Genomic DNA, 20968 nt, shown 5'->3' with positions numbered 1-20968 from the left:
GTATAATTTATTTTTATATCTATTTTATTAATAATAGATAATACTTACGACTGCGACAGGTTCTTGTTTAATTTCTAACTTAGGAGCTTGAGATTGGAGCGTTTGAGAATTCATCGGTGGGTATAGAACGTTGCTTCGCGTGGTCGGAGGGCCACTGATATTCATAGATTTGAAGCGCTTCACAGGATGATTCAACCACGCTTCCTGGAGAGAATAATCGTACAGCCAGGACAGAGGTTGCTCGTCTTCTAATAAAGCACCTTCATATTCTCGAGACACCAAGATTGGTCGTTTCAATATTGGTCCGGGGACCGACGGACTGTGCACCTGGTTGTTGCACGCGGAAGAAATAGACTTGGGCCCTTGCGACGGGGTTAAGGGTGGGGCAGTGTTTGTATGACTTGGTGGAGGCTGCGGACTAAGGGTTGGCATCGTTGGTTCCGCAGGTGGGACCGACGCCGGTTCGGAGTGCGGAGTCAAAAGAGGCGATGGTGCCGGCGAACCTGGTGAGCCGACCGACGGTACCGGTAAGCAATCTCCTCCCGTTGGTGGTCCGCGTGAGTAGGAAGGTGGACCACCCGGTGGTGTACTAGGTGCTTCCGTTCTACTCAGTACCGATCTATTCAATTTTTAAATAATTAATTATGCACGAACAGATATATAATTTTTGAGATTAGAAAAAATATAAGTTAAAAATACTAACATCAAAGAGTGATAATTTAAAGTGACATTAAGCTCAAACGATTTAATATAAATGGTATTTCTTTAAAATTAGATCATTAAAATGTCACTTTAAATCACGGTGCTCTCTAATATCATCGAGATACGTTTAACTATATTTTAACGTTACGTTAGAATAATGATATATTATTGTTAATTTTTCCCAACACATTAATGATATATAAAGTAGCAACTCTATAAGACATATTATTACTGAGGCGATGAATTGTTCGAGAAGAAGCTTATGCCGTGCCTGTCGAAATACAAAATGTGCATGAATATAAATAAAAGCTCGTTATGTGTTAAAAATAATTATAAAAGAACCGACAACTTATAGAGTAACAAAATGAACGCTAGAAATATCGAACAATATTCACATGCAAAGCATATACTATTTTCTACGTATATCACAAGCAAAATAAATAACTAAACTGAATTAAAATATATTACTAATTATATGTAAAGCAAAACTCATCTACCGAATCATGCGCATGATAATACTTTCACGTTTATTTCAAAACAGATCGTGTATAAAAGATTATTAACCGAGTTATGTTTCTTGGTTTTCACAATGTGAAAATAATTCGCTAACATATACGATTAATATAAATTTGTTACAAGGCTATTTGTTAACGTTAAGTATACATTCTGTACTTACTACAATGGATTAGTACACATTAAAAAAATTGGCAGCCTTACACCATGGGATTCATGTGATTAACATTAGGAAATTTAGATTTATCCACTGAAAAATTCTAAATTAATCTGCGAGACCGTTTGCAAAATTTTACGCGTCACAAATATAAACAAGTATTAGTCTGCTATTTGGTTTTCTTCACGCGCAGCTCGACTGTGTTAAAAAAAAAAAAAAAAAAAAAACACATGCCTGGCACCTTTACACAGTTAAAATTTAATTAATATGTGTGCATCAAGTTATTTGAATATATTACATGATGGAGTTGTTGAAAGCGATGAATCTGCGTGTGAAGTTATGAAGGATCGTTACGATCGTATGTAAAACTGGCGTTATTACAGTGATTGATTAAGAGAAATTATGAAAATGATCTCTTTCTCCCTTCATAACTGGGGGCCTAAAAATTACCCACCTGGGGGCATTAGCAGGGACAGAGGGACAAGCGTCCCACTGAGTGGTAGACCGTCGGTGAAACGGTATGATCCTCCGTCCACCTTTATCTACCCTCTCCCTCTGAACCTGAGAGGAGGCCAAGCTCTTCCAACCCCCGGGGGTCGTATACCTGTAACCGATGCATTTAACATCTCGTTTCCTTGCGAATACATCTCTTCAATATCATTTCACTTTATAAAATCCTAAAGCTCATATGAAGTCATATAAAGACATATAAAGACTAGTTTAAAATAAAATAAGACTTTGAGTCTTATATATATATTTTTTTTAATTTAATAAAGAAATAACCGTCCACATATCCAAGTCCTGACGGTCGGATTAATTTTTAAACACGAAAGTTAAGCAACCTCATTTTTTATCGTGAAAAAATAATTAGCTAAGAATGTATTAATGAGATGTCAATTTAAGCTAGTCTTCAATGACTTAAATATGTAAGAAAATAGAGACGATTGTAAAAATAATAATTTTTTTTTTTTAAATATTTTAAGTCTTTTTAGCTTTTGATTGGATTCATACTAAACTTTCATTAATACTCGGTCTTATGTTTTTCTTTTATAGAAGCTCAAATGCAACGAACAATGTTTTATATCTTATTACAACAAAGAGATAATCAATAAAATTATATCTGCATGTTTTATCTAAAATCTATAAATAAACATTTTATCGATTTTAAACGTAAATTTATAATAAATGCAAGTGATAAGCTGGCTATTAAGAACAATTGCATTTGAGCCATCCGTTCAAAGACTAAATTTCCATGCATACATTGCAACAACTATCACACATTACTACTTGTCTATAATAATTTGGATATTCTACGATTCTATATTCTGTGCTATTACATGCAAACAGGAACCAATATGATGGCAAATATTACATTATTCAACTGACGCAATATAAGTAAAAATTAAATGTTTACTATAGCATTTAATATATTATAAAAACAAAGTAATCGCCTACTAACTGTATTAATTAAAATAATTTAACGATTTATTAAAACTTACATAGTAAACAATTAATTTTTTATATATAGTCGAAATTTAAGAAACAGGAATCTAAAGACAGTATTCTGCACAATGCAATAAAGTCAAAATAAAATGAGAGGCGAAAATTCGTCATACTTACTTCGAACACGAACAGGTACAGGAAGACTTTTGCGTCGGTTCCACGAACGTCCAGGTTCCAGGTTCCGTGGAAGATTCTGTCTTGGAAGCGGACACTGGTGAACTCAAGGTGCATTCTGCCCACACGCGTTCCGGCAATTCGGTGGCTGCGCTCAGTTCCTGCTGCGTTAAGAGCGGCCGGTCGCAAGTAATGGGGCTGCTTGGCGGTGAAAGAGGAGTTTCGGGTGGCGTATCATCCATATCCGTAACCAAGACGTAACAAGAAGGATAACGCATGCGTACGCCACCGACGAGGACCTCCACGAGGGGTGGAAGTCCGGTCTCTGAGTTACTGCCGGTACTGATGGGATAAAAGTGTTTCCACTCTTCGAGAAGTTGACTGTCCATACGACTCACTTGACCCGTTAACGTCCCTGCCAGTCCATAAGGAGCTAAGATCACTAGAACACGATAAAAAAAAAAATACATTAATAACTCTCAAATTGTCGTCAGGCTAATTATGTGTAAACTTTTATGACTGCGAAGTAAATAATACCTTTAACGCCAGATTGGGTGGTCTGAGTACGTTGTAGACATGTCTTTGTAAGATGTCGCACCGCAGGATGCTGCCTGACGTCCACACTTGCGCATACAGTGCTTTCTCCGTGAACGAAGAATGCAAACGAGAACGACAAATGGCTACTGCAAATATAATAAAAGAAATGTTAAAAAATTTATCAATCTTAATCCATACGGTGATCTGCACCGAAACATGTTTTTCATACTTCGTACACTTGATACGTTGCATTCTTTATCACATAAAATTAGATATACGTGCACATTTTATTTATGTATTCGTGCCGTCATATCAATCTTTCGTTAAATAATCTTTATAAATATTAAACGATCAAATTCACGTTTATTATACGACACACATTTATTCGTTTAATTCATTGTACTTATTTAATAATGTTCAATCATAATATAAATCTCGACGACGCTGTTGCACAGCTCGAGATGTAATTTTATGTAACAAAACGAATAAAGTACGAGTGTTATTGCCGAGATACGAGTATTTTTTTTTTTTACCACGAATTTACCCGTTCTCGAAATAAAACGAAGAGCGTCGTCGGCGGCGAAAATATTTTGCGAAACGCGGAAAGCGTCAGGTGTTGCCATTAAACAAGGTGCTTACCTGCTGCAGCGGTGTTTCTCGTAGCCATTGTAAGGTTGCACAAACCACTTTCCTAAGCGAACGAAGTCACGGGATAGCAAACACCGTTCAATCAAGTTATGCAGAGCCTTGAAAAGAAGTGACCGGCATTCGTACGACAATCCGCTTTCCCAAGAGCCCTGCTCGCTTTCTGCAAATGACAGTGGGCAATAAATAAAAAAAAAAAAAAGAAAAGATCGTGAACGGAGCCGTCAGCGCTTCGTTCGTCCAGCGTTCCTCTTTGTACCTTCGGCACAATGAACAACGTAGAGGAACTGAAATACTCTAATGCAACGTGCGAACGATCGATTTCTAAAAATACGCGGAAATAACGGTGGCACGTTGCCGTTCTAATTAAACGAGAGGAAGCGGCTTTTTCTTTTTCAACCCCCGGCGACAAACAATTTCATTATCGCTCGCTCGTACGTTCGATAATCGCGGGCCGCGTACGCGGCAGGTGAAGTCCGCGCCTATTTGCGGCGCGCGCCTCCGAACGGCGACGGAATTTAACGTGAAAGTAACGCGATTCGCGTGCAAAATCACGGCGACGTCACGTCGTGCGACGGTGAGCGTTTCGCGGAAGGCAGGGAGAGAAGCCTGGCCGAGAAAACGGAAAAGTTTTAGAATCCCCCGGTGCCGCGGGCTCGAAGCGAACGCGGCTTTCCCCTGATTTTGTTCTCACGCGAACGAGCTCGTCTCGGAGGTGCGTACAGGACCCGTGAATCACGATATCTCGGCGCGCGGTCTCGTTTCGAAAATCCCGACGGTCATTGATAGACGCGTTTCGGACGTGCCCGCCGTTCTCTCCCCCTTCCGACCGCGGGCTATATATGGAAATAATTTGGCGCGAGATATATTTAGCGCGAGAGCCGAGAGATCTCCCAAGTCAAATATAGCCTGGCCTTTTACAATAACACGCAGTTGCAGCGACGTTGAGAGCCACTGGGTGGGAGAACACGTGTTCTCCGTCGATCGATATGACCGGAGCCTGAGGGAGTCGCATCTCTCGTGGACCACTAGCCGCGCGGTGGTCTCTCGCTGCATCCCGCGCGTCTCCCAAAATCCGTTCATCGAGAAACTTTCGCCGCGATAATCGTACGTAAAGCGGCCCGATAAAAAAGAAGAAAAAAAAAAAAATAAAGGAACAAAAATATTTTATTCTCAGACCGCGGAATACGCTTGGCCCAGTTGCAACTCCGTTTATCTCGATATTAATTATCGCGTGCATCCGATAAAGAAAGAACGGCGGCGGCGTTTATCAATTCCGTGCCCGGCGCGATTGAGGCAATAATTCAAAAACGCTCTCTCGCAGTCTTGGAGGAGAAAGGAGATCAATATCCGATAAGAGCTGATGGCGCGGGCACCGACGTCTTATCTCAATTCTCCGGCGAATGAAAGCGATTGTCTCCGTTAAATTGTCGCGCGGTGTTTTCGATCTCGACCGGTCCACCGTTGCGGTTTCGCAATTGGCGCACTTCTCGCGGCGGTGCGGCGCGATGCACAACACGGCGGATCTATACGCCGCGCGCTGCAACGAGTTGCAGACAAGTGCATGGTTCAGCGACCTCCGCCGGTCGAGAAACGCCGCCGGCCGGGCCTCGGTCCGGCGCGGCTCGAACGCTGGTCCGTTTGCGCGATGACGACGTCCGTCTCTCGTAGGTACGATAATCGCCTCTGCCGGCGTAAACCCGAGCGTTAAAAAGGAAAACTCGACGGCAAAATCGCACGCGAACTTGATTTTTCCCAATCCCTTAAACGAGTCGCGCCGCGATTGATCCGCTGCCTGAAACTCGGCGTTTTATCGCTCGCCAGCGTTAATTAAATAACACTAAGCGCCGGATGTACAAAAATCTAAATTTGCCTGGATCGCGAAAGAGAATGCGTACGATTTTTCATTTCGAACCAAATCGACCTGGGCAACGTCTGGCGAAAAGAAAACGAGAGCTGTGATTTATTAAACTGATCGATTATGACTGAGCATGCTCCTTGACCCAATCTATAATTAACCGGCCGCTTGCAGCTTTAAAACTTCGCCGTGTGTCCGTGCGACGGACTTGTCCAGGTGTCCCTCGAACGAGACCGGCTCGCCGCGAGCTTTTACCGCGAAACGACGCGAGCTCGTACACCCGGTCTTTACTCACGACGTGGCCGCGGGACGTGAAAACTAAGTCCGGGAAACGATCGCCGAGGAGCGTCGTTGAAAAAATTCGCGACGCAATCGGCTCGGGGCGAACAACTGGCACGTGCGAAACGGCCAAGTAGCCCGGAGAAGGTAAAGCTCGCGGGTAAGTGATAATTTCATGTACGATTCACAGGCCAACGCGTTTGTACACGTCACCGCTTTATCGCGATCTAAAGACCCGCGGCGAGTTTCACTTTTAATCGTATTCTTTTCCCTCGGAGGGTCTTTGTATCGGCCGCCTCTAGCCGGCGATATCGACGCGATGTATAGCCCCGCGGATCTTGTGCGAACGGCCCAGGACCTTTGACCGGCGAGCGAATCCGTTAACGCAACGTGGTCCCCTTCGTGTCTCTCGCGTGTCGAAACTTCCTCTACGAAACTACGTAACAAGACTCAGCCGAGTCACGGTCCTCTCGCCGGCGATTTGTAAAACGCCGTACAACGGTGTATAAACATCGCGTAATTGCTACTTCCAGCCCGGTGTACGCGCGACCGTACGCTGCGGTCCGGATGCACGCGAATGACTATCGCAGCTTCGCCACGCGTCGGTTATCCTAGCGCGAGTATTTTTGGCTGCCTGATTCGCCGCTTAAAAAACAATCTATATATATTTGAATTAAACAACGCGCGTGTAAACCGCGAAGTATGTTAAGCGTGAGCCAAGACTCCCGGGGACGAGGCGCGCGCGAGGGGGTGGTTTTACGAATGGACGGATGTACTTACCGCAGGCGATGAGCTCCGGCGATACCAGACCGGAGAGATCGGGCTCCTCGCCGTACCAGAAGATCCAAAGCTCCTTGGCGGCGGTGAGGGAGAGCGGCGGGGGCGCGGGCGAGGGCGCGATGCCCAGGTCGAAGATGCCAGCCCCGGGCGCCGAGGCGGCGGCGGTGGCGGCCGCCGAGCCGGAGGTGGCCGGCGTCGCGGCCACTCGTCGCCACACGCAGAGAATGTCACCAGCCAGGCATCGCGAGAAACTCGACAGCACCGGGTCCTCGAGGGGCGTGCCACCGAAGCCACCGGCTACCTCGCCCCATACAAGCTTCCTCCATTTGATGCCGCAGAGGGACGTCTGTCGAACAATTAACAACAATTAGTTAATCAAGCGATCATCCGGATGATACGTGACATCTCGCACCCGCAGGGGATCCCCGGAAGCTGCGACGAACGCTCCCGGGGTTGCACTTAAGACCGCGGGAGCTGTTAATCGCCATTACGCGATCTGCGTTCGATAAATAGACGATGTGCTCGTCGGGGAAAGAAACGCAACTATCACGCGTCTAAAGGACAAATTGAAAAAAAAAAAAAAAAGTGAGCGATATCGAACGGGATCGCTCGAATCTAACTGTGAAAAATCATCCGCGTCCCGTTAGCCCGTCGGCGCTTAATTCGCGATAATGAGATACCTGGTTTTACTATATAGATCTTCCGCGGCAGTCGGTCAGATCCGCCGGCGGGGGTATCGCGGCTTCCATAAAAAATGCATCCGTGGAAATCCGCGTGCGCTTAACAGAACAAAGGAGCCAGCATTGGCCGTGAACGGCCGGCAGCAATAACGTCTTCGCGAAGCGGACGTTTAAATCGCGAGGTAATAAATTATCCTTCGAGATCGCGGGTATGCGTATTACCCAAGTAAAGTGGACGCGTGTGCGCCGAGAAAGCGAGTCGGTCCTTGACCTTACGGCACGGTGTGTTTGTATTTGTCACGCGACGTGACAAGCCGCTAATTTATTCTAACGCATATTATCGCGCTCACAATCGCGCTGGAAAACGGCGCCGGGCATGCGCTACCGGGGCCCGAGCTAATTGACCCGATTGATTAATTGCATTTCGGCCGTTCCGCGTGAGACAAGCGTCACTTCCGACCGGGTCCATTTCGCGCCGCGAAATATTCGACTACACCCGGCCGTCGCCGAATCGCTTGACCTTCGCCGATCGCGTCACCGTGATAAGCGGCTAGGGGGAGGGCGGAGAAAACGTCTCCGAGACGTACGATCTTTCGCAACGTTACAACACTCGAGATAAAATTAATCGCGCGCTCCGTTGACGCACGGCGTTTCTTTTTCTACCGCTCACGGTGTACGCCGATATTTAAGACGCCGGTTGCGTTCTTTCCGCGATCGAGAGGCCCCTCGGAATTTAGAAATTCCTGCCGCGCCAGGTGTCGCGAAACAACTTTCTCCCCGACCTTGCTTTGCATCCCGAGCTCTATTTGCGTCTTATTCCGAGAGGCAGCTGTTAAAATTTCGTTTTTCGAAAGAACCTCGCTCTCCGCCGCCGGGGGCTCTTTTTCGCCGCTAATTATCGATACGTTCGTCGAAGGGAAAAAATACATCGGGGGTATAATGAAGACCGTTCTAAATCGACGAAGCAGCATCGAGGAAACGTCGGGCGTAAGGTCAACGTCAAAGCCGCCGAAGTTCTCCGCGCGCGGACTCGCTCGGATGCATTGACGGAAAATGTCCTATCTCCGTTAACGAGAGGGAGTCCATTCACCCCGGATTCGGCGTCTTCATCGCACCTGATCCGACGCGCGCTTCCCGGCCATCTCCCACCCCCCCGTCCCCGGCCCGTTCTCCCGCGATTAGGAGACGGGGTGTCCCGTCGCGCGGTCAACGGCGAGTCATCGACGCGCGCGTCATGGGAGTCGATCGCACCCAAACGCGTGCGCGTTTCGGAGATGCGTGCGTGCGCGCGCGGATGCGCTCTCCTCCACCTCATCTTCGTCGTCGATTCAATTGACAACGGAGCGCGCAACACGCGCGTATTATACGAAACAATAACCCGAAAGGCCCGCTTGAATCTGCGATTCTCGGAGGGGGGAGGGGAAGGGAGGGTGGTCCCGCTTGGGTGCCGTCGCGATTAGAGGTTCAGAAATATCTGCCTGATAAGGGCTCTCGCGCGATCGTAGGAATACTTTTTCGCCTCCGACGGACGGGCGCGATTTTGGGGAGGTGAACACCCTTTCCTCGCCTCGTCTCGTTTTCATCTCGCCGAGATTTACCTGCGGGGGAGTTACGCGCGAGCGTACGGAGGCACGGAAAGTCGCGCCTTCGCGCTTGACCGGGAGGAATTCCGGAGGACGACGGCAGATACCTTGTGACGCCATTGCCGATGCATCCGAGGGTTCCCGGCCACTTTGAGGGGAGCCGGTAGCGCACGCGCGCGCGTAGCGGCCCCGAGTGGGCGCGCGTCCGTCGTCCAATCGGCGCCGGGCGTCTCCTTACGTCAGAGAACCAGCTGACATAATCAGAACGATTCAAATGTGTATACAACCACCGCGCAGGCAGGTAATGAGATCTTGGCGCCTTCAGGAATCCCGCGCGGATCATGTCAAAGGGTTTCCGAGGAGAGAGCGCGAAATCCTGAGTGAAACGTGCCCTCCGCCCACCCCTTGCGCGTTACATGCTTTTTTACGCGCGAGATAAAGCGATTGCTTCTTTTAAAGACGTTTGCTTTGGAACGGGACATTTTTTTATTATCTATTAAACGCGCCGAGTCGATTTCTCCCAAACGCAGCGACTCCGGCGTTTACCCGGCATGGGGTTTTAATTTCGAAAACTGGGCGCCGACGGGATTGCTTTTTCGGAAAGGCACATCCGGCTAAACGCGTGCATATCGATTTCCCACGCGGTAAATTGGAGAGATGTCAGCGCTCTCTGCATTGACCCGGTCATGTATTTTCGCCATAGCTGCGGATAGCGGAGTTTCGCCGACACGCGGCGACCCCCCGATCGATATGAATTTTCCCCGAAGATCGGGGGCATCGCCTTTCGGGATACGGCGGCGCCCAGCGGCCCGGTGACCGGGTCAGGATCTCCGCGAGATATCTCTCTCGCGCAGCGTCGTCGTCGTCGTCGTCGTCTCCCGCCGGTGAAATTCCGCCGGCGTCGAATCTAGAGCGGCGCGACGCGGCGCAGAATTTTCAAGACTCAGAGATGGGAATCTCGGCGGTTCTCGGCTATTCGTGCCGCGCGACGAATCCCCCCGGGGTCCCCTCGCGGCGGCGGCGCGGCGGCGAGAGAAGCGTCATCTCCTTCTCGAGAGTGCGTGGTACGCGGGCGGCCGAGTCTCGTGGAGGCGTAACGATCGGTCGATACGCTCTCCGCGCCTTCCGCGGAGAGGACGGCACGTCGCACCGTCGGAAGGTAGGGACGCCGCGCGCGTGTGGCGCCTATCGCACACCGACGTGCCGCCGTGCGATATCTCTCCTCTCTCTCACTCGCGCGCGCGTGCAACCATCGGCGGCGGCGACGAGACAAAATATTCGCGGCACCCGACCCGCCGCGAGAGCGAGCGAGAGGCAGCGAGCCACCAAAGGCGCCCGCCGTAACGCTACGGGGCTGTCAAGCCCGCTGATCAATACAAGCAAGGCGACGTGCAAGGCCGCCCGCGTGGGCTCGCGCGTTCGACTCCACTCGGGAAACCCCCATATCCCCTCGAACCATCCGTCCACGCGCGCCTCCGCGTCTCTCTCTCTCTCTCTCTCCCTCGGTCTCTACCTTCGGATAGCCTGCCTCCGCCACCTCCGTCTCTTCTCCCTTCTAGCCGGCCTGTACCTTTTTCTCGCGCGTCCACGGGGGAAGATCCGGCCGACGCTAACGTGTCGCGCGAGGCTCGCATTCTAGACGACTGTTATGGTAATCCCACCGCCGGCTCGCGGATACATTTCGCACCGCGGTGCATTATAGAAACGTCGGAGGCGCGAGAATCTCGGTGTCCCTGCGAAGAGCGGCTTGATATTCGGGAACGTTTCGCGCGTATCGAATATCGCGAAATGGATGCCTCGACGTAGATCGCCGCCGGTTGTTGAAACGTTTAGATGAAATCGTACACGAGGAGCGATCCGACAATCAGTCCGAGATAATGCCGAACGACGACGAAGATGAATCGAGATTTTACGCGTGGTGTCGAGCCACCCGAGCGGAAAATTCGCGGGGCGCCGCCGGCCGATGACGAGGCACGAACGTGTGGGGAAAAAAAAGAAGAAAAAATTCTTTTTTTCTTTTTTTTTCCTTTTTAAAGGAAGGCCCTACACCGGACGGACGCGCGTCGCGCGGGTCGGCCGCGATTAAAATATCAATGCGGCGTATCATCGATGCGGGGGTATCCCGCATTCTATTTTTATTGCGTTGCAACGTATTTACGGTACCAGAGAGCATTCCCGCCTGCTATAGGTTCCCATTTCTGTTACTGCCCTCCTTACGCCGGTCGCCGTTAAAGCAGCACGAACGTTACGTCGCTATGCGTGTGCGTAACGAGGCGGAATTCTCGCGAGCGAGCGAACGAACGAGCGAGCGAACGAGCCGAGCCGAGCCGCTCGAAAGTAGATTCACGGATCCTCGCGTTGTAATCGCCTTAGCCGAGAGAGCCTGCTCCACGGTAGATTCCCGCAAGCCTGACGTTCTCCGTGCTCTATACAGGGTGTCCCGCGGTCGCGCGCCTCTCGCCTAGAAAGGACCCTCGGGCGCGCGAGAGGGTCCGGATGTGGCTCTTTCGCCGGAACGAAAATCAGCCTCGTGAAGAAGGCACCCTGGGTTACCGTGGCATCGGCCGCATGGGACACGAGACGCAAGAAAGCGCGGTAACATTGAAGATGCGTCGTGCGTAACCTACGGCGCGCTGCGCTGCATCGCGGATGCCGACGACGACGTCGTGCGAATCGGTCGCGTGCAGAGAGACAAACCCGGAGCTTGGCGGAGCACCGAAGTAAATCGAAATAAAATCAAGCGGACGATCCTTCCTCCGGCCGGAGAGAAAGCTAACCGTCGACGTAATAACGGGCCTCGTTTTACTTGCGACTGTTTCGGCGTTCATTCATTATTATACCTCGCGCTCTTTCCGTTTTTTGTTTCCGTCAGGATAGATCCGAGATCGCACCACGCGATCGCTATCTCGCGGAGTTTGCCAACGCGAAACCGCGAAGAAATCAGCGAAGCGAAAGAGACGGGCCGGATCGAGGTACACCTTGCACGCGCATTGTTCGCTTTCTAATCGGCCGCGATATCCTCGCGCTCGTTCTATTTTTAATCAAGATCGGACGGAAGGGTGCGCGAAGGATGCGGAGGGGAGGAACGAGTAAAGAAGACGTAGAGCATTCGGAATCCGAGAATGACAAGCCGGGCAACGACTCAGGGTCCAGCCGTTGTCTCAGCGGGGGGAATCGGCCTCCACGTTGCCGTGCTCCTTCGGGGTCCCTTCTCCCTTGTTTCCCGGAGTCGGCTAGATCGCGGCTTTCGAACGGTTCGAAAAACTTCGCCTCCGATAATCGTCCTCGCGCTACGGAGTCGCGACCCTGTCCATCTCCAAGCGTCCCTGGCGCATCTCGGAGCATCGCACGTAGAAACGGAAATCGCTTACGACGGAACGAACGAGCAATGTTCTTTTTTTTTTTTCTTCCTTTTTTTTCCCCCCTCTCTCTCTTTTCTTTTTACGTATTTATCGGCGATGGGAGAACGCGAAGAGAACGGCGTAAAAGCAAAGCGAAACTCGACACGGTGTTCCGTGTTCCGTGGCTCTTCCACCGTAACCCGCGTCCTCGCGAGTCGGTGCAAGGCTTTCACCTAGGCCTGGGCGGGGGACCACCGCCGTTCGCGGCTTCCCCTACCGCCTCCTCCCGGCGAGAGGCACCAGTTTCAGCATAATCTAGCCGAGTGACTTCGCCGATGCCGCCGAGGAGCCGCCGCCGCGTGCCTGACGTACCTACGCCTGTGAAGAACGCCGGGGAGTCGTTGGAACGCCGCGACGTGGCCGCGTAAAGCTGCGCCCCAGCGGTTCCCAAACTCGCGAAATAAACGTATACAGGGTGGCCCGTTTTTACCATGGCGAATCCCTCGCGACGAAGGGGGGCCCCGTCGGAGCGCCCGGTGGGACGAGGGAGACGTTTTTCATGCGGGGCCTGCGCTTCTTAACCGGTGCACACGCTGCTAGAGCGAAGCGAATATACTTTCTTTCACTTTAACTCGCCGCGATACCAGTTCAGAAGTGCGGTGGAAACGAACGGGGGGAGAGGGAGGAGGGAGGGGCCTACGGAATCGACGGAAATTCGGAAATCGATAAGTGCAGGTGGTCTCTGTGCCGCGTCGGGTTTCGTTTCGAGAGTGATTGTATTTTAACAGTGAAGACGAATTATCCTGTTACTTATGCGAAATACACAATTGCGAAATCGATTAATAAATGGTTTTTAATAAATCCACCGCTGTATCAATTTGTTCGATTGAGATTACGTTTTGGGAAAGAGCACTCGACACCGAGCTTGGAATTAAAAAAGACTTCGATTATCACGATTAATAAAAAAAAAATTTAATTAACTGGTGGAGGCGACCGCATTCAAGGAACAATATGTATACGTCTTGCGGTCGTTAAATCGATCTAAACTTTTCGGTAAGAACACCACGAGGTCGTTCTCATCTCAGCGGTCCGCCACAAGACGCGATTACCCGATAAAGTGGTCGATCGATTTCACAAACGTAATTTTCATCACGCCACAACAAATGAGATCGTCGCCGTTGTGACCGAAGAAGACGGATATTCCGATGCGTACGCGATACTGTTCGGTAAATTACACCTGTCGAAGCTTGCGAAAAGCGACCGCGGTCGCGTCAAGGATGTCAATTGGGCTCAATAATGAGAAACTTAATCCCCCGCTAATCACTCTAATTACGAGATCAAACCGTCTCGGTTAGTATTAATCGCGCACCGTGCTGCTTTTTGTACAAAACTCGCATTTCGGAATACCGGGATAAACTCCAGTTTACTTTACTTTTAATATTTCATTGCGCGTCGATGTATATTCGTTTCAATTACCTCTAATTTCAATATGTATCGAAAAATAAATGTATCCCGTAAAAAAAAAAATTAATAATAAAATAAAAAATGAATACAGTTTTTATTCTAGCGAATTTTATTTTCGGCGGTATCTCGATTTTCGCAGCTACGCCCGCGACCACATTTTCAAATTGAAACTCTTCCCGAAATTCACTAATCGATTACATCGTTCGCTTTCCCCCCTCTGCGTGCCCCCCTGCTACTTTAATTAATCCGATTACGCACGCGTGACCGACGCGCGTTTTCCTCGTCCGGCGGCCGGCCCGAAAAATTGAGTACCACTGTGAAAATATTCTTACGTTACGCCAGATCGCTCGAGTTTTGCCGCGAAACACGCGGAGATCGTGGACAGCGAGAAACCGCCGCGGGCGATTTCTTCGCGAGGTTTGAAACTTGTAAGTGACTTGTACCGACGTTGTTACAAGTTGTCTTAATTAGGCCTAATCTCCACGTGTTTTCGCCTCGTCAGACTTGTCACCGGGTAAATTCCAGCGTTCGCCGTGCCTCGCGAAACAATCATCCCAAAACGACTCTTCGCGGAGGGGAAAAAAAAAAAGCCCCGGTGGATTTTTCAAACTACCAAGAGCCGATGTTAATGATAATAAGATTACGCATTCTTTTATCGCTCTCCGCGCTCTTACGTCATTTTATTGTGCCGTAATGCACATGGTCGTTTTCCACTTAAAGCCGTTAAAAAAAGAAAAGAAAAAAAAAGACTCGTGTCACGTGAATACGAGGGAAAGACAATTGCTCGGAAACCGGGCACGTGAACGCGTGCATTTAGCCTTCGATTTTGACCGAGGTGAGCTTGAAACATTGTCAACCAATTGCGCTCCTTTGCGGCACCGTGCAAATCGATTTCTCTCGTGTGAAAATATTAATTAGGCGGACTTATATAACCGTCTCCGGTGAATTAATTCGCCCGAGGTAAAGGAAAGCGCGAGTGTTGTCACGCCGAATCGATACGCAAAGACGTAATTTAATTGAAATTAAAGCCGCATTATCGATCGAATTACGCGACCGTGTTAGTGTACCATCTATCCATCAGCCGAGAGAGCGAGAGAGAGAGAGAAGGGGAGAGAAAAAAAAAAAGAGAGAGAAAGAGAGCGCTTTGTAACGCTCTTCCTTTTATCTACACAATTATTCAGATCACTAGTTGCGATTGGCATCTAATTAAATTGCATTAATTCTTGCGCGCATGTTCCCGCGTCATAAAGAAAATAATTGGGATGTCAATAGCTGCCGCGATCGCGATCAAACGGTCTCCGCGCGCCGGATTTCGCAATAATTTCGCGCGTGTGTTTATATTGCGTTTAATCGAATAAAATACATTCGCCGATGAGGCGAATTAGCTCGCGGGCGCGGGTTTTCATAAAAGCTCGCAAAGGGCCGTCAGAAATGCGCCGATTTAAAGCGCAACTTCGGACCAGCACAAAACCAACGGCCTCTGGTCAGCCCTTTTACATTGTAAAAGGCCGGCGCGCGTTACAGGCGCAAATTTCACCGACTGTGAAATATGCAAACGACGTATCTCCCCTCTTTTTTTCCTATTTCTTTTTTCTTTTTTTTTTTTTAAACCCACGATTGTCTGAAAAGTGAGAGAAATGGTTTCGGGACGCAATGCCAAGCATCGGCGAATGAAAGGGCACGTGTCACGCAGAAAATAACACGCAAGAAGAGAGCCTGAGGTTTTTTTTTTCCTTCGGTGATCTCGAACTAAGCGTATCTCGGTGGCAACAAACAGCTCGTCTTCGAAATAAAAAAAAAAAAAAGTGAAAAAAAGATATTTATAAAAAAAACAATCGAACCCGCGTTTCGTAGCAATTCTACGTGTGACGCATTTTCTAGACTGACATGTAGGCGAAAAATATGTTTACGTGTGTTTTATAACGTACAAAACGACGTGATACGCAGGAGTTGAAGAAACGATGTCTATTTCTGGCACGCAATTTTTTTAACTTGTTTTCCTAGCACCTCGCGTTAAACAATTTCCTAGATTTTTTACTACCGGCGATTCACATATTTGCAATCCATTTATCTACACTGTTATATTTATTCTTACCTACGTGCGTGGATATTCATTACACCGAGTTATGATTTATTAACTCTACATTTTTACATTCTACTAAAAAAAAAAAAAAAAAAAATTTTTTAATAAAATAAGTGTCCCTAATAAATAAATAAAAAACTAAAAAAGGGACGGCTCTCAATTTTATCATTCGCCTTGTCAATTAATTTACACGAAAGAATCTCTTATATAGATATCTCGCGACAAGTTTGGCCGCAGGAGAAATTTGGCTACCGCCGATGGTCGGCAAAGCGTAAAATCGTAAACGCGTCGAGAGATGCCGTACGTTTTCGCCGTACTTCCGAATCGGAAAGAGATATCACGTTCGCCTTCGCCTATCGCGCTGGTTCAGAAGTGCAGAGGGAACGAGGTATGCCCGAGGAAGGCGGCGTCGTCCGTACGCAATGACGTTTAGCTGTGCTGTGGGAACGCGGGCCGCAGCACACGAGCGGCAGAAAAATGCGTCCGCCTCGCCGTTAGTCTTGCCGTTGGATGAGTGTGCGAGCGCGACGCGCACACGCATGGCGAAACGTACGCGGGCGAAAGAGCGAGAGAGACAGAGGGGAGGAAAAAAAAAGAGAAAAAAAAAGAAAAAAAAAAAAAATACAGCCAGCGCTCGGGCACGGGAGAAGCGAAAAGAGAGGCCGCGAGGAGGGTCCCCTCGCAGGTAGGCAGAGGCGGATAGAGACGCGTAACGGCCGATCTCGCATGCGCCCGTCGCGATTTCGCGTCTTTTTCGTGGAAACAAATCGCGGGCCGAAAAACGAACGCGGCGCGACGAAGACCGCGGACTCGGTAAAATCGCCTGACACAGTTTTCATCCGACAAGCGGCCGGCGCGACGCGACGTAAGACGCGGCACGTTGCTGCCTCCCTCGCGACAAGTCGCCGAGGCGAAAGGAATGTTACGCGAGAGAAAGAGCGGACGGGCGCGCGAGAGAGAGAAAGAAAGCCGCCGCTATATCCATTCTAGCGCCGCCGTTTCCTTCTCCCTCCCCTACCCACGCGCGGCTCGCGAAAAAAAAAAAAGAGTCCGGGAAGCGGTTCCCTCGCGGAATTTTCACGGCTGGAAAAGACCCGCGACCGATACCGAGAATCGAGTCTCTCGCTGCGCGCTCGGGCCTGCGAGCGATATTACGAGACCGAGAAAGAGAGAAAGAGAGAGAGAGCGAAAGAGTCGGACTATAGGACACTGCGTGCCTGCTCGCTTGCGTTCTCGCTTGCTCTCCGCTCTCCTCTCGCGGTCACTTCTTCCCTCCTTCCTCGCGCCTCCCACTAGCAACTCTCTCTTTCTCTCTCCTTCTCGCTCGTTCGCTCGCCGACTCTCTTTTTTCATCTCGCACAGCGTACCGTAAGACTCGGCGGTCTGACGTGAATCAGGCGTGACATTGGCTACGACACAACAAAACTTCAAATCTCACTGACGCGCGCACACACGCGCGAACGCACTCACGCACGGGGCCGTCGGCGAGGACAGCCACGGGGGGGAGGAGAGGGAGGGGACGAGAAGGACTCGGACGATACACAACAGCCGCACGAGCGCGCGGCCACGGCGATGACGACGTTGACACTGATGTCGACGTCAACAGCGGCGAAACGAGTGCGGACAATCGGCCGCGACGTCGCCGTCGCGGCGAATATAGGTTAACGTTCGGGGCGCGACGACGGTGGTCATCCTACGCGCTCTCTCTCTCTATCTCTCTCTTTCTTTCGCACGCTCGCCCGTACGCTCGTGCTCCTGTCGTCGCGACGTGACGTACAGGGCCGCGGGATGCCGGCGGCGGTGATGCGGCAGCCACCTTGGGAGCCCTCGCTCCCGTTCTCCAGCGGGATCGCGTTCGCCGAGCGACGACGCGCGGCAACGGGGAATCCGGAAATCTATCGGGGGTCGTCGCGATAGTCGGCGGGTCGGGAAGCGGATACTGAAATCGGAGTTGCAACGGGTCGTGCGAATGATCACTTACCAGGGCGAAGAAATTCGTATGGCAGTCCTCCAGGCTGGCGCCGTTGGTTTGATGCGACGGATGCGTCATGGCTTCTCCATCGTACGCCGTACACTTGTTTGTAGTCTAACACACGAGCGGCGGCTTCGCGTCGCCGACCGCGAATCCCGCACGGCACGAGGGCTTCGCGCTACGGGCGGACCAGGTCACCCCGCGATTTATTCACTCGGTCCCGTGCATTTAGGAGGGTTTTCACTTCTCAATGGCGACCGTAAAATGGCGACGGGCGGCGATGGGAAACAACAAGCGCAGCCGCCGGGTGCGCCCCCTTACGCTCACTGCCGCAGTTCTAGTTGCCGTCGGCGGCTACCGTCGCTGCTGCTGCCGCTACCTCCGCCTCCACTACCGTCACTACCACCACCACCGTCACTGCTGCTATTGACACCGCGACGACGGCGACGACGACGACTACGAGCGTGGAAAAGATGGCGGCGCTCATCAGGCATGGCTCGCTCGCCAGCGCGGTTAAGAGTACATCGGCGATCCTCGCCGCGAACACGGTCAGTAAGTTTGATTCACGATAATCCCGGACGGCGCACACACACACCCATCGCGGTGCCGTCGCGCGCGCGCGCGCGCGCGCACGCCCGCCACTCAACCGATCGTCGCCGACGGCACGCGCCTCACTAACGTAATGGTCATTCTTTCGCAGGTGACCGCACACCGCGTTTTCGCCCGGCACGGGAGCTCCAAGGTTGCCAGGAAGGAAGTCAAGGGGCTGTACAGCTCCGCCAAGAAGTCGCTCACCACCCGCGGGTAAGCGCGATCGCGTCCGACACGTCGCAACGCACCAGCCGAACGCCGTGAAATTAGACCCGCGTCGCGCCGCTGCCTCGCTCACGGCGGTCACTCCGCGGCCATTATTAATCGTGCCCCCACTTACACGCACCGCGGCCAATCGCCCGGCGAATCTGACAGGTCCTCAGGACCGTGCGTCCTCGATGCCTCCACCTACTGTCGACGCTACACTGCCTACACTCCCCAACTTCGGATAATTCGACCCGCGTCGATCTCGACGCCGCGGCGCGTTAAAAAATATAGTAAAACCGAAGATCGGAGATCTCTCTTGTCCAGAAACGAAACTCGCGAGCTGATCTCTCGCGGATCGCAGTTTGATTTTTTTCCGAGGCGCGATTTTCGTCCGGAATCAATTTATCCGGCCCCGAGGAGGTTAATATTCCGTGCGGCGAGTTTCTTTTGACGGGCGAGACGTTTTTTAGAGACTAGAAGCACCGTTTCGCGGCCGAACGACGCGGTCGGAAGGCTCGTGCGAACGAGGGAGATGTCAGCTTCCGTGGGAAGGCGGTCGCGATCGGCACCGCGCGGCGTCCGTGATACACCGGGAGATTGATTATTGATTATTGTTTGCGAAAGCACGCCGCGTCGTTTCGCGACTTTTGACGCGGGGCACCAGGGTCCCGCGATGCACCGCGTCGTCCAATGGGTGAGGATGCCCGCGATGGCAGCACCGTACGGCCGGCGGGCATCGATCTCCTCTCCCTTCCTGCGCAACCCCTCCCGGAGCCCTTTGTCCTTTCCTCTCGCGCGTCACGAATTTCACCGCGCGAGAAAGACGGAAGCGGAAAGAGAGCGACCTTTTCCCGGACTGCGAAAAATTCGGCACGAGTCTGAAGCGCGAAGACCCTCGGCTGGAAAATCGAGCACCTTCGCGGCGGCCGATAATGCGATATCATTTACTTCCCACTCCTTTTCTCATTCCGGTAGTACTTTAATTATACTTAATTCCTTTACTTTACCAAAGGTCAGAGTCCGAGACTTTGCGGATTTTTTTTTAATTACTCGCGCACCGCGAAGCCTCGCGCTGTCGATTATTTTAAAGAACCGTGGTTCTGCTTTCAGATTTCTGAGGCCGCTTAAGTCTTACGAGCCTTTAGAAAATACAGCCGAGAGGATCGACAGCATATGCAAGAGTCAAAATATACCTCACAACGATGACGCGAAACTCGATGATCTGGTACTTCGCTTTAAACTGTTCGTCGCCTGCGAGGAAGAATTCAAGTATTCCATCCCGAACTCGCTGCTTTATACTATCGAGAATATTGGTTAGCGAATATAAATTTCTTTTAGTTAGGATCAAAGATTTGTCAATGTAAAGAAAAAAATTCTACCAATGTTAAGACAAAACTGGTGAGCTCTTGAGTTTTTTAAACTGTTGCAATTGTTGGATTATTTTTTTTTTTAATTATAAAGTGACAAATCTTTGCTTCTTTACATGAAATTTTTTAATAATGACTAAGTATGAATTTTACATACGTAGGAGACTTGAAACGATTTTATTTGACACCGGTGGAAAGCACAACGCCATATGAAGCGCTACGTAAAATAGATTTGCCCAAGAATTTGCACGTTCAACAGGATTATTATCGATTCCACCCAGGTGAGATATCTCATAGACAGTTCTTTACAACAATATATACTTACAGACGATTGTTTAAGCAGCGATAATTTTCTAATTTCTTTTTCTTTTCAATCTAGACACCGACACGATGTTCAAAGGCAAAACTGCGTTCCCAAAAAGTTCTACGCTCGTGACCGGTCTCAAGTACAAGAAGAAATATCCCAGCCACATACAGGACTATCCGTGGCTGGACGAGCAGTTAAAGATTTAAGATTATCGTTATAGATCACGAGAAACAAATTACAAAAGCTACGTTCTGTAAATAACAATAAATTTGTTAAATAATCATA

The 20968-nt window shown here is 50.1% G+C and overlaps 2 protein-coding genes across 4 annotated transcripts in view; one reads left to right on the top strand and one right to left on the bottom strand.

The window, feature by feature from the left end:
- Positions 1–18461, bottom strand: part of Skd (mediator complex subunit skuld) — a 25548-nt gene extending 7087 nt beyond the window's left edge. The window contains exons 1-7 of one of the 2 annotated variants that reach the window (XM_070659580.1): positions 18221–18461; positions 7089–7434; positions 4166–4334; positions 3527–3672; positions 2993–3431; positions 1827–1976; positions 49–619 (exon numbers count right to left, since the gene is read on the bottom strand). In XM_070659580.1, coding sequence (XP_070515681.1) covers positions 49–619; positions 1827–1976; positions 2993–3431; positions 3527–3672; positions 4166–4334; positions 7089–7434; positions 18221–18289 — 1890 coding nt within the window. In that variant the 5' untranslated portion in view covers positions 18290–18461. The remainder of the gene's footprint in view (positions 1–48; positions 620–1826; positions 1977–2992; positions 3432–3526; positions 3673–4165; positions 4335–7088; positions 7435–18220) is intronic. The other variant, XM_070659581.1, reaches the window with a different exon arrangement.
- On the top strand, positions 18458–20968 carry Mrpl50 (mitochondrial ribosomal protein L50). Of its 2 annotated transcripts, none has more exons than XM_070659595.1 (5): positions 18458–18763; positions 18912–19015; positions 20120–20322; positions 20538–20657; positions 20756–20968. In XM_070659595.1, the coding sequence occupies exons 1-5, from the start codon at positions 18476–18478 to the stop codon at positions 20887–20889; spliced, it is 849 nt and encodes a 282-aa protein (XP_070515696.1). In that variant the 5' UTR covers positions 18458–18475; the 3' UTR covers positions 20890–20968. The 2 variants fall into 2 exon arrangements, with proteins under 2 accessions (XP_070515696.1, XP_070515697.1); XM_070659596.1 differs by having other exon boundaries at positions 18583–18759.

This window comes from Cardiocondyla obscurior, linkage group LG07, assembly GCF_019399895.1.
Source record: "Cardiocondyla obscurior isolate alpha-2009 linkage group LG07, Cobs3.1, whole genome shotgun sequence".
Taxonomy (NCBI): domain Eukaryota; kingdom Metazoa; phylum Arthropoda; class Insecta; order Hymenoptera; family Formicidae; genus Cardiocondyla; species Cardiocondyla obscurior.
Note: the sequence above shows the minus strand (reverse complement) of the source record. Positions and strands in the feature narration are given on the sequence as shown.

What these genes read in the sequence shown, in the direction of transcription:
- Mrpl50 (XM_070659595.1), top strand. Translation starts at nt 18,476, where the DNA reads ATGGCGACGGGCGGCGATGGGAAACAACAAGCGCAGCCGCCGGGTGCG. An exon ending in CCTCGCCGCGAACACGGTCA is followed by an intron (nt 18,764 to 18,911) that starts GTAAGTTTGATT and finishes ATTCTTTCGCAG; the next exon opens with GTGACCGCACACCGCGTTTT. An exon ending in TTATACTATCGAGAATATTG is followed by an intron (nt 20,323 to 20,537) that starts GTTAGCGAATAT and finishes TTACATACGTAG; the next exon opens with GAGACTTGAAACGATTTTAT.